The sequence below is a fragment of the Helianthus annuus genome, chromosome 17 (assembly GCF_002127325.2).
Source record: "Helianthus annuus cultivar XRQ/B chromosome 17, HanXRQr2.0-SUNRISE, whole genome shotgun sequence".
Lineage (NCBI taxonomy): Eukaryota > Viridiplantae > Streptophyta > Magnoliopsida > Asterales > Asteraceae > Helianthus > Helianthus annuus.
In genome coordinates this window covers 140,495,921-140,508,302 of record NC_035449.2, presented here as the reverse complement: position 1 = coordinate 140,508,302, position 12,382 = coordinate 140,495,921, and the positions used below count along the sequence as shown (strand labels likewise).

The window sequence follows — 12,382 nt, the reverse complement described above, 5'->3', positions numbered from 1 at the left end:
TTGACTACAGCACCTATATCTTTTTTTTTAATTCACTTTCCCACGATCACAATTTTGGGCCACTTTTATATGTTGTTCAGAGCCTGAATTTTTTTAAAGTTCTCGGAGACGGCCATGCCGACTCTTCTATGGTTTACTTACTCATTGTGACTCTGCGGTAGGGTAAAATTAACAAATAAATGTTTTTTTATGTGCTTCCATCTGCAGCGCAGTGGTTGTGACATCCGGGTGAAGGCTCGGCTCGGGATTCAACCCGGATTCGAGTCCAACGGGGGGCGAGGATTTACCCATTCCACGGGGTTCCCGTGCATCAGGGGTGTGCTATGCTTTCTAGCGGTGGTCGAGTTGTCGGCCTTTGGACATAGCTCCGAAAGGGTGGGTTTACACGTGGAAAGCAGTTAGCCGTTCAAAAAAAAATGTTTTTTTTAATACATAAACTCGACCGATTTGAGTTACCCTTGTGAGATTCTACAATTTTCTGTGTCTTTGTAACTCGGTTGCAGGATACAAAAAATAAAAATAAAAACACGTTCTTACTATGCTATGTCGTTATGGTAAAATCATAAACAAACATGGGACCACAAAAAAACTAGATACTTTGTCAACATATGACACTTTAATAATTATAGAACCACACAGATAAACGACAAGTGACATATCATATGTCAAACAAAATATATGAACGGTTGATACATCTTCACACCCAAAAACATCATCACGATGACATGTTTATAATTCAGTACTTGTTTCATCCATTTGACATTATTAACTGCAGATGTTGACAGAATACCTAGAAATCCCCAAGATACCATGTGTTACAAAACCAAAACAAACACTTTTATTGTCATAACATTTCTTAATTATAATTCTTTTACATAATCGACAAACAAAGTTGACCCGTTTAAGTGTTGCTCGTTTTGACCCGTTAGCTAACCTAGATGAACCAGAAATTCATTGGTTCACGACGTAGTATCTTCAAGTGATTTCATCGGTACACTCACACAAAAGCTTCTGTATTTGCTTTGTTACAATTGGTTTCTTCTGTAGAGTGTGTTTTAATTGGTGTCTCTTCTGAATGAATGGCAGATAAAGGTTGGGATTAGAACAACAGAACACACGATAATCAACATTTTATAAGGCAAATAAGCTCAGTCATGCATGTAAACTAGAGATGGCAAATGAATCCGAAACCAAACCCAACGAGTAAACCCGAAACATTTCGAACAGGGTATTTGGGCGTGGGACTGGAGATTAAAAAAAATAACAAATAGTAAGAAAGTATTTGGAATTCCCAATGGGTGTGTTTTAACAAATTACAAAGAGTAAATTGCCATTTTAGTCCCTGAGGTTTGACCAAAATTGCCACTTTAGTCCAAATAGTTTTTTTCTTGCCATTTTAGTCCAAATAATTTTTTTCCTGCCATTTTAGTCCCTGACTTTTGTCGTTTTTTGCCATTTTCATCAACCCACTAACTCCATTCAAAACATTTAGTTAACTTACGTGAATTTTGGTCAAATCACATTTTTCTTTCTCTTTTTGCAGGTGCGACGGTATCGGGATGGTGGTGTGCCAGCTTATAGTGAAGATGATGGCGGTGGTTGCTGGTTTCGATGATGGCGGTGATGTTGGTTGATGACGTGGGTGGCGGAAAAGTGGCCGGTGGTGGTGGAAATGATGGGTGGTGATGGTGGTGGGGTGGGTGGGTGGTGACGGTGCAGGCAGGTGGTGGCGATGATAGAAGGTTGTGATGGGGTGGCAAAAAATGACGAAAATAAGGGACTAAAGTGGCAGGAAAAAAAACTATTTGGACTAAAATGACAAGAAAAAAACTATTTGGACTAAAGTGGCAATTTTAGTCAAACCTCAGGGACTAAAATGGCAATTTACTCAATTACAAACTGACGGGTATAACTGATACATGACGGATAATTACCCGGTTGGTATGAACACGGTTTTACAATCGGGTATGGGACTGGATTACCAACGGTCCCATGTCATCCGTAGACTGTAAACTCGGGATTGCGAAGATTAATTGTGCTTGGGGTCAAGATAAGAATTTAAATTTAAACAGAGAAAACTATTTGGATATAAAAACCAGAAAATATACATATTTAAATATTAGAAACAGAAATTGATAACTATGTAAATTTGATAACAACCGCTAAGCAGTGACTCGTGTGTGGGTACATGCGTCTTCAGTTTCCGGGTTTAAAAGTAAATAATAGTAACTATAATAATGTGATTGTTAAAAAGTGACAACAGGGATCTTCAAAGAGTGTCAATTTCGACCCATTTACTTACTTGTTGATGGGTTGACTTGAGTTGTGTTTGGTCTTACAAGACGGGTCAATTAAATTTATCAGCTAAAATGAGTTGTCGCAATTCAAACTTGTGTTCAACCGTCACCCATCCCGCCCATCTTGTCACCTCTACAAAACAATACTCGTTGATCACTAGAGCAAGGGGTTTGACCATCACATTAAGTCAACAAAACTTACTTTGGTCTGTCTTGTAATGTCACCAATGACTTTAAAACGCCGGGACCAATCTTGTCAGCAAGAACACCTTGTTCCGATATCAAAAAAGACTTCTCCTTTACGTAACTTTGTAGTTTCTTAACATCAAAGTCAAGCCTCATGTGATCTACATTTAAATACAAATATTACAAATAAATAACCGTTTCACTAGTTGATTAAGAACAGATGAATGCATAAAACATATTGGACGTTATCAAATGGTACTATTTTGAAGCATTGATAAGACAACTCTCTCGTCAGTGAGTCCAAACATGTATTATTGATGATTCAGGTTATTTAGCATGTATGTTGGTAGTGGGCCGGTTTCTATACATGGAAAAAGATAGTGAAACATCTTAAATCAACTTTGCCTGATGTAAAAAATACAGGTTAAATTTGTGGGCCATGACATTCATGAAGGTGTGTGTGTACTAAAGGAAGCATATTTTCTACAAGAACATGCACCACTTTCCAAATGAATCCCGCATGCAAAAGTTGAATACTATACGATGAGATGATCTTTATAATACAGAAAGTTACAGCAATCAACTAATCGATCAAAGCATGTACTTTATGAAACTCGCGTTCACTTTCAGGTTAAAATTGTTGCATGGACCAACAGATAGTCTGCATATTCATAATCATAAATATATATAAGTGTAATGTAATTAATGAACGAAAAACATAGCTCCAGTTAAGAGACACGTTAAGTTGGTTGATTTCATACATAAAACACAATGGTGTTCCAAGAATATATAAGCATAACTTTAAGAATATATATAATGATGACTTTCTATGTGATCGATTTCGTTGCTTTATTGATACCGTTACTATAAAAAAAAAGTTACGCTTAACATACAATTTGTTATTTCTAGCTTTTATGCTGAGCTTGATTTTGGGCTTAGAATTTGTTCTATGATCATTTGGTTTCTGAACGTCTGGTTGTGTTCCATCTTTTAGATAACTTATTGTTTTTTTTGGTGATGAAGTTTAACGGTCGTAGTAAGTAGTAACTTTATGATAATTGGTTACATGGTTGAAACCAACATACCTGTCTCCAAAAACGTATGAGCTGCATGAAACGGAACCCGAGCATACATATCAGTTCCAGAAAACATCAACCATGTTTTTTCCTTGGAGTCATGATTCCCGCAAGTTTCACAAATCTCCTTCACTAGAGGCCTCGATACACCAATTTCATTCATCATCAAATTAAAAGGAGAAGGAACACTTGTTTTTGTCGTTCGGGCCTGCTTCCTTAATGCAGTCAATGCCTCCCTGTTCCCATTTCTCATTCTATCATCCTCAACTAACTGTCGTCACAAATTCATTAAGATTGTAAGCATGTGAATATGTTATTATGTTCCACTCAAAGTGACGGAAACATATTTCCAGTTACCTGATGCCTTGCAAGTAGAAGATTCTCTGCTTCGGTCTCAATCTCGATCAGCGTTTCTTGAAATTGCTTCATCGTATCGTCCATTTTCAATCTGTTTAAAATTAATTTCTTATCAATAATAAACCCAACTTTGGTGAGATAACTTTAATCATAATCTACTCGCCGCGTGATAATAAATATGTTTACATGTGCCTATGTACAAGGGTAACACTAACCCTGTAGGTACTTTCAGAAATTTTCTACCTTTTTTATTATTTCATTGAACAACAATAAATGTTCAATTTAAATTTATAAAAACAAAGATAGCACAGCAATCAATTTGGCATTCACTACGTGCAGCGATCTTGTGATATGAACATCATGACTAATTAAACAGCAGCCGTAGCTGGTGTTTTTGTTTTCTGTAGTCGTTGTCGATATTGTTGAGTCACCGCAGTTTCAGCTCTAGCCAGAACTGCTTTCTGGTCAACTCAGTCAACAACAGCAGAGGTTGTCCTTGTAATTTGTGTCTGATCATATTACAATCGTGATACCCTAACAAGTGGTATCAGAGCTTAGGCTCAGTTTGTTCCTGGTTCTCGGTCCGTTTCCTAGGTTCAGGTTTCGGTTATCATGGCTTAAGAGTAGTCAGGCTTTTGTAAGCAAAGAATTTTGCGTACAACATTGTGAACGAAACGACCACGTCCGGTTTGATGAAGGCTGTATCCAATATGTATGAAAAGCCTTCAGCTTTAAATAAGGTGTTCTTGATTCGACAGTTGGTCAACACCAGAATGAGAGAGGGTGCCTTTGTTGCTATTCACATCGATAACTTTGATTCGATCATAACTCGGTTAGGCTCAACTGAATAAATTTGATGATAAGATTCAGGCGCTGCTCCTTTTATCTTCTTTGTTTGGGACGGTGACAACGGTCAGTGGTTCATCTAGAACTACTAAGTTTACGTTTGAAGGAATCCATGACCTGGTTCTGGGAGAAGACATACGACGCAGAAGTTCGGGCGATCTTCAAGCTTTGCACTTAATGCAGTAGAAAATCGGATATCGGTCAAGGACCGATATTTGAGATATAGGTTATTGAGGTGGGATATCGGTAATTATAATATGCAGAATTTATATATCTAGCAATTTAACACTAACAATTTATTATACTCTCTTACCATTAACAAATTAACCTTTTGCAACTTGCAAAACACTAACAATTGTAGCAGCAATTGTAGGAACTGATTACGACTTACTAACAATTAAGACTTAAAACACTAATAGCAGCAACAAGAAGAAAGATGAATGGTAGAACTAAGAAGAAGGGTACTGATATCGGGAACATCGGTCATATATCGATCAATATCGGTACCGATATTCTGACCAATATTTGACACCAATATTTTACATGGGACCGATAACTGATATATCACCTATATTAACTGCGGAGTCTTCAAGTTCATTATTAGATACAGAAGGCAGTGGTAGAAGGTAGGAACGGGGGGCAATCGGGCAGGAGAGACATCACGTGTTGGGATTGCAAACAGGTAGGGCATTCAAGAAATCAGTGCCCAACAGCTAAGAAAGAAAGAGATGAATATTGCAGCAGAAGACTTAGATGACACGTTGATTTGTTGCGTGGAGGATGTTGTGGATTCATGGGTTACGGATTCAGGAGCATCATTCCATGCCACGCACAGCATGGAGTTGATGAAGAATCTTAAAAATAGACTTCGAAAAGGTACAACTAGCTAATGATGAGATCCTAGATATCATGGGAATAGGAGACGTTGAATTGAAAACTTCCTTGGGAACCACCTAGACTCTAAAAGTGTCGAAGCTTAAAGCACCGAAAACCCCTTCGTCATTTTGATATGTAGCTAGTTGCTCATTGATCAAGTCGTCAATTTCTTCACTTGGAGCCAACCTAATAATGCAAGCATATAAGCCCGACATAGCTTTTTGATCCTTTGTAATATGGTTTGAATCTTCTTCATAAAAGATAATGTCCCACGGCAAGCAATGGTCGATGAATCTCATCTACAATTTATAATATCAAAAGTATAACTATAGAACTCCTCTTTCTCTTTAAAACTATTTTTAATAGTCTCTTTAGCCCTTTCCATGGCCTCGTGTAGATGTAACCCATGGTCGGCGATCTCTCACCCTAACAAGAGGACTCGTTAACTTTAAAATATAGGCTATGTTCCTCCAAAATGAATCTAGGAATAAGATAAATGCCATTCTTCATCCCTTTAGATCCTTGGACCATTTGTTATCTAACAACCATTCTTGAGAAGTAGTCATTTTTCTCAAATCATTCTTTTGTTAGTGAAAATGGAAGAAATGTGATGAATGATGTAGCAAATCTAGTTACCGTGGGCTTATGCATGTTCTTTTGATTTGTGAACTTCCTCTATCAAGTTCACTAGACCATCAAAGTAGTAGATATACCCGCGTGTGAACATTGCTTGCTTTATACAACTTTTCACTTAGTGGTATTATTTTCCAATATCCTTCAACATGAGATCTATGCAGTGTGCCACACATGGAGTCCAATAAAAGATTATCAAAATGGCAAACAAGTACAGAATACACCAAACAAATAAAAAAATAGAAAACATAACATGAAGGTAGATAAGTCATACCCGCCTTGACATAAGCCAATGCATTATCCGTAACAACTGTGATTACGTTCTTCTCTCAAACCTCCTCTACCATTGCATATCAAGAAGCTTGAACAAGAAATTGGCATTCTTGGAGACATTAGAAGCAACAAGGGATTTTATAAAGACGGAACCTTTTGGAGAGTTGATTACGGGTAATTAATGATGTCCTGTTGAACCATCAAATCATGTCATCTATCAGATACAATTGAACAATCCTTAATTGCCCATACTTTCTTGTGATCATTAATTAGAATGTCAATTTATTTTACTTCATTTTTAAGCAGAGGAACCCTTAACTCGTACATGCTTGGTGGTTTCAATCCCAGCCCAAATCGTCTTAAAGCCTCAATCGCTTGTGAAAACTATCATAGGTAGCCGTATTGAAAGGCAAGCCCGCATCATAAAACCATGATAGTTTATATTGTTTATGTTAATTTTGACCGTTTTGGGCACTTTGACCGACCATAACTTGTTACAAAAACCTCCATTTCCGTTTTTGATTGATTTGTAATCATTGTCTAACGTGGACTTGCAAAACCCATCTAACAATTTTGGAAAATAATAGTTACCTTATGTGGAGAAATTATATATATGTATTGTTAAGATAACTACAAAAATCTGATTTAGATCAACTGGTCACTTGCCTTTCCTCTTAAAACTGAAACTTCATAGGTCATGAGTTCTAATCCTCTCATTGACATTCCTTTTTTTTACCCTGGCAACCTCAATTAATCTGTTTATTTCACATGACTATAAATTCCAAGAAACTCCATCATTATCTATTTCATGCCTGTTTTCGGGCCCGTGGGTTCGACACGGTTAACACTTTGAACTGAAACAAGGCCCGGTCAACACTTTGACCCGAAACATGAAGGCGTGACCCGAGACCACCCAATGTCTGTGAACCACCATGTAAAGTTTTGTGGCGAACCGACGACGTCATTTAGAACTTATGACCTAAGAAGTTTCAGATTTAAGAAGAAAAAGCAAGTGGCCAGTTGATCTAAATCAAAATTTTGTAGTTATTTTAACAATAAATGTATATAACTTCTCCACATAAGGTAATTGTTATTCTCCAAAATTGTTAGAGGGGTTTTGCAAGTCCACATTAGACAATGGTTACAAATCAATCAAAAACGAAAATGAAGGTTTTTGTAACAAGTTATGGTCAGTCAAAGTGCCCAAAACGGTCAAAATTAACATAAACGATATCAAACTAACTATGATAGTTTTCACAAAGCGATTGAGACCATTGGACAATTTGGTCTCGGAATGAAACCACCAAGCATGTATGAGTTGAGGGTTCCTTTACTCAAGGATGAAGTAAAAGAAGTTGACATTCTAGTTAACGGGCAGAAGAAAGAATGGACAATCAAGGGTTGTTCAATTTTATTGAATGGATAGCGTGATTCGATGGTTCAAAAGACATCAACAACTTTGTAGTCAACTCTCCAAAGGATTCCATCTTTATAAAATCTCGTGGTGTTTCCAACGTCTCTAAGAATGTCGATTTCTTGTTCAAGCTTTTTGATGCAATGGTAGAGGTCGGAGAGAAGAAAGTAACCCAAGTTGTTATGCATAATGTTATGTTAACGCAAGTAAGATTTTCCTACTTTCATGTTATGTTTTGTGTTTTTTGTGTTTTTGTGTTTTTTTTGTTGTTTTGTTGTTGTTTTCTGTTCTTTTTTTTTAAGTTGTTTTTTTGGTTTTTTTTTGGTTGTTTTATGTTTTATGCTGTTTATATATAGTGATACACTAGAAAAAGAACTAACTGTCGCTATTCACGCTATTGGTCGCTATGACCCAAATAGCGACACATGGTCGCTTCGCTACATAACGCGCTATAGCGGTCGCTATAACCGCTATTGACAACTATGCGATGGAGTAAAATATAAGATTATCATAGAAAAAAAAATCAAACTCCCAAGCTTATGACACAACTTTAGTTGATAATATAGCCATCTAAACTATAATAACAAAAGTGAACTTGATTAGAAAGTTCACAAATCAGAAGAGCTTGCATAGACCCGCAGCTACAAGATCTATTACATCGTTCATCACAGTTCTTTAGTTAATTTGAGGAAAATAGTTACTTCTCAAGAATGGTTAGATAGCAAGTGTGCCAAGGATCCAAATGAAAGAAAAGTTACATCCATCTTAGACTCGATTCATTTGAAGGATCATAACCTATACTTTAAAGTTAACTAGTCCTTATGTTAGGGTTCTTCGACTAGTTGATGGTGAAAGATCGCCGGCCATGGGTTACATCTACGAGGCCATGAAGAGGGCTAAAGAGACTATTAAAGATAGTTTTAAAAAGAGAGGGGAGTTCTATACAGATGTTTTTGATATTATAAATTGTAGATGGAAATGTCAACTTAATCGACCATTGCATGTCGCGGGACATTACCTAAACCCATCCATCTTTTATGATGATCCACGCTGTATTACAAAGGATCAAGAAGTTATGTCGGCTTTATATGCTTGCATTACTTACTAGGTTGGCTCCAAGTGATAAAGTTGACGACTTGATCAATGAGCAAATAAATGCATATCAAAACGCCGAAGGGGTTTTCGGTGTTGGGGGTGAAATTCAGCTAAGAAAAAGTCTTCAGGTAATTAGAAACATATATTTTTCCCAAATTTTAATATATATTATGTTTGTTACATACTTATTTCTTACATTTCGTTATTTTTAGCAGAGTAGTGGGAATCATATGGATCTTCGACCCCCGAGTTGCAAGAGTTTGTTATACATGTTCTTAGCCTCACTTGTAGTGCTACAAGTTGCGAAAGAAACTGGGGCGAAAAAGAGAAATTGATAGGCACAAGATCGATAGAATGCGTAGTGTATGTAAAATTCAATCGTGTTATGGAACGCCGACAAAAATGGAAATGGAGTGAACCACCAACCCAATTTCTTTGGAAGACATTGATGAAGTGGGTAGAGCTTCGGGGGTGCATGAGCGTGTTCATTTAATGAGATCATCAACTAAAGAAAGGGGAAACGGTGCTAGAATATCAAGGGACAAGGGAAAACAAGCTCAATATGATGGAGATGAGTATGAAGAAGATATTGGCTTGAGCGATGTTGATGGAGAGGAATACGTACTTGATTATGATGATTATTGATTAGAGACTGTTTTTTAAGTGGTTTAGGTGTGTTTCGACTTCAATGTACGCTTTGATTATGTTTTTTAAGTGTTTAAGTGTGTTTTATAATCAGATTTTTGTTTTTATTGTTGAATAACAAGTAGAATGTGTCATATTGATGTGTATAAATATTTTTGTAATTCTTTTTAATTTTGAGTGCCTCACATACGCATCGCGCCTCGGCATTTGGAACCAAAACGCTTCAAAGCACCTCAGGCTTTTTTAAACCAACAGCGCCGCTTCATAACGCTTTTTGTAGATCATCGCCTCATCCCAAAAAAAAAAGTGTTTCTTTAGCGCCTCACGCCTATTGTGTGCATGAGACGCGCTTTTTTAAACCAAGGTCGTCAAACCACCATTTTGATCACTTGTTGTCTAGTTTACTAGATATTTACCGTTTTCGTTGGCGTTGTATGTTTAATGTCACTACTTCTCTAAAATAATAATAATTCACACACACCCCTCTCCAATAAATGCATCAATAGCCTAATAGCTATTAGTAAACCACTAATTAGCACCATTAAAGATTTAAAGTCAAACACACATACATATACTTTTGATATGCAAATAGAGTGGCAAAATGGGCTGAGCAGAGCGAGTTGGGTAACAAATGAAAATAGGTTCAGACTGGAACTAGTCATATTGAAAACGGGTCAAACTAACCAAAACAAAACACTAGGACAGTGGTTGGGTCAGTCAGATGAGGTTGACCTATTGAAGTTCTTCATTTTTTTAACTTCATAAACAACTAGGATACAAAATGCAATTATAAAATCACATAATTAGTAAAAAAATATGAAACATCAACATTTGTAAATTTAACAAAGCCATAACTATTATTGTATAGTTATGCAAGAATCAAATTCTTGCATATTGAGCCACAAAAAGATCCAAACAACCTTAAATGATTATGATCTAAGCTTGCAAATAGCGCTTTGTGCCCTATACCCATGACCCGACCCAACCCAACCCAAGTAAACTTACAAATTATAGTGGCTAATCTACAAGGCTACAACCACTCAAGCAATAGTCTTCCATGACCATGTGTTCACCAAAATGGATGTCATAAACTAACCTAACTTTTGCGAGGAATTCTATCTACATTTTGTCAAATAAAAAGCCTGAGATTAACCTTATAACATTTTACCTGTGCTCTAACCTAGATTCCATTCCTACCAAAACAAATCAAATAAGAATGATAGCATTTTAATGTGCAACCAAAAGAACTAGATACGAAACAAACCTGAAGCATAGATGATTGAAAAGCAAAGAGACAGGAGTTAAACACATCATGTTAGCGAGTTGAACCCAACACGAACCCAAAAACATTACAAGAACCTGAACACCACTCACCTATTCAGTGTAATATGACATGTCCCGACCCGACCCTACCCGGCCAGGCCAATCTTATAAAAAGTTCAACAAACAAGGAATCAGAAAAGAAAATATGGATAATTGTTTCATTATCAGAATATTGAACAGACAAACCCTAACTGAACATGATAACCAAACGTCTGATAACATCCCTGGCTACTTAGGCATCATCACTCTTTCCATCTAAACGAAGACTAGCAAACATAAAACTAAATCTAACAGATTAAGCCTCAACTGATCCAAATGAATACTAGATTAATATCTAAATACAATTATACAATATATTTTTGCCACAAATAAAAGAAAAAAAAATCGGAATCACAAATTTAATCAGGCAACACAATAATAATACTCAGATTAAGCTTACGACACCTGAAATCGAAATCTTTCAAGAGGCTGTTGATTGGATCATTGGAGTTTAGGGTTTAGTTTTTTCAGTTTCTTTCATTGCCGCTAAGCACAATAGGCAAGCTGGTTTACCTATTTTACCATTTTTATACTTTTTTTTTTTTTTTTTTGACTTAAATGTCATTTTAGTCCCTATGGTTTGCGTCATTTTATCAGTTTAGTCTAATGGTTTGAAACGTTGCCATTATAGTCCAAATAGTTTTAAACATTGCCATTTTAGTTCACTGGGTTGCCATTATAGTCCAATTAAACATTGTCATTTTAGTCCACTAGGTTAACTCCATCCCTTTATTTTGTTAACTAGAATGGCCTTTCGGTCATTTTAAATGTAATTCTGTTAACTAGAAGGGCAATTCGGTCATTTTAAATGATTGAATTACCCTTCTAGCTAACATAAAAAATGGACGGAGTTAACCCAGTGGAGTAAAATGGCAACACTTGAAACTATTTGGACTAAAATGGCAACGTTTCAAACCTTTGGACTAAACTGGCAAAACAGTCCAGACCACAGGGATTAAAATGGCATTTAACTCTATTTTTTTTTAAATTACACCATTGGTATCAATTTTTATAAGAGTAAACTGCTAAAATGGTCCCTGAGGTTTGGTTAGTTTTATTACTTTAGTGTCAAATTTTTCAGTTAACATCTAGTTTTTTTGTCGTCATATTTTTTTAATTTGTTATAATAAAACGTTAAAATATCATTTTGTCATTCATTGAAAAGGAGGGAAAAGACAGAAAAGTTGGATGTTAATTGAAAATTTTGACCAGATTTTGATTTTGGATGAAAATGGCAACAAAATTGAAACCACAAGGACCCAGATTCAAAAGATTTGAGTTGTGAACTAATGTGACAAAAGTGACCAAATCTCAGGGGCCAT

The 12,382-nt window shown here is 36.2% G+C and overlaps 1 protein-coding gene across 12 annotated transcripts; it reads right to left on the bottom strand.

Annotated features, from left to right (window-relative positions):
- Positions 1–575: 575 nt before the first annotated feature.
- LOC110940319 lies at positions 576–11,596 on the bottom strand. 12 transcript variants are annotated; one of them, XR_004885837.1, is made up of 6 exons: positions 11,466–11,596; positions 3,917–4,007; positions 3,569–3,830; positions 2,500–2,644; positions 2,303–2,430; positions 814–1,071 (listed from the first exon to the last, which is right to left on the bottom strand). XR_004885837.1 is itself a non-coding variant. In XM_022181873.2 (5 exons), exons 2-5 carry the CDS (start codon positions 3,998–4,000, stop codon positions 1,056–1,058), a joined length of 507 nt encoding a protein of 168 aa, XP_022037565.1. In that variant the 5' UTR covers positions 4,001–4,007; positions 11,466–11,596; the 3' UTR covers positions 576–1,055. The 12 variants fall into 12 exon arrangements, 10 of the variants coding, with proteins under 10 accessions (XP_022037565.1, XP_035842439.1, XP_035842437.1 ...); XR_004885836.1 differs by lacking the exon at positions 11,466–11,596 and adding an exon at positions 10,963–11,100; XM_022181873.2 differs by lacking the exon at positions 2,303–2,430 and having other exon boundaries at positions 576–1,071.
- Positions 11,597–12,382: the final 786 nt, after the last annotated feature.

Coding starts and splice junctions, on each gene's coding strand:
- LOC110940319 (XM_035986541.1), bottom strand. CDS start 11,048: ATGTTTTTGGGTTCGTGTTGGGTTCAACTCGCTAACATGATGTGTTTA. Junction 4,008..10,962: donor TTCAATCATCTATGCTTCAG/GTTTGTTTCGTA, acceptor AATTTTAAACAG/ATTGAAAATGGACGATACGA. Junction 1,245..2,499: donor ACATTACAAGACAGACCAAA/GTAAGTTTTGTT, acceptor TTTAATCTCCAG/TCCCACGCCCAAATACCCTG.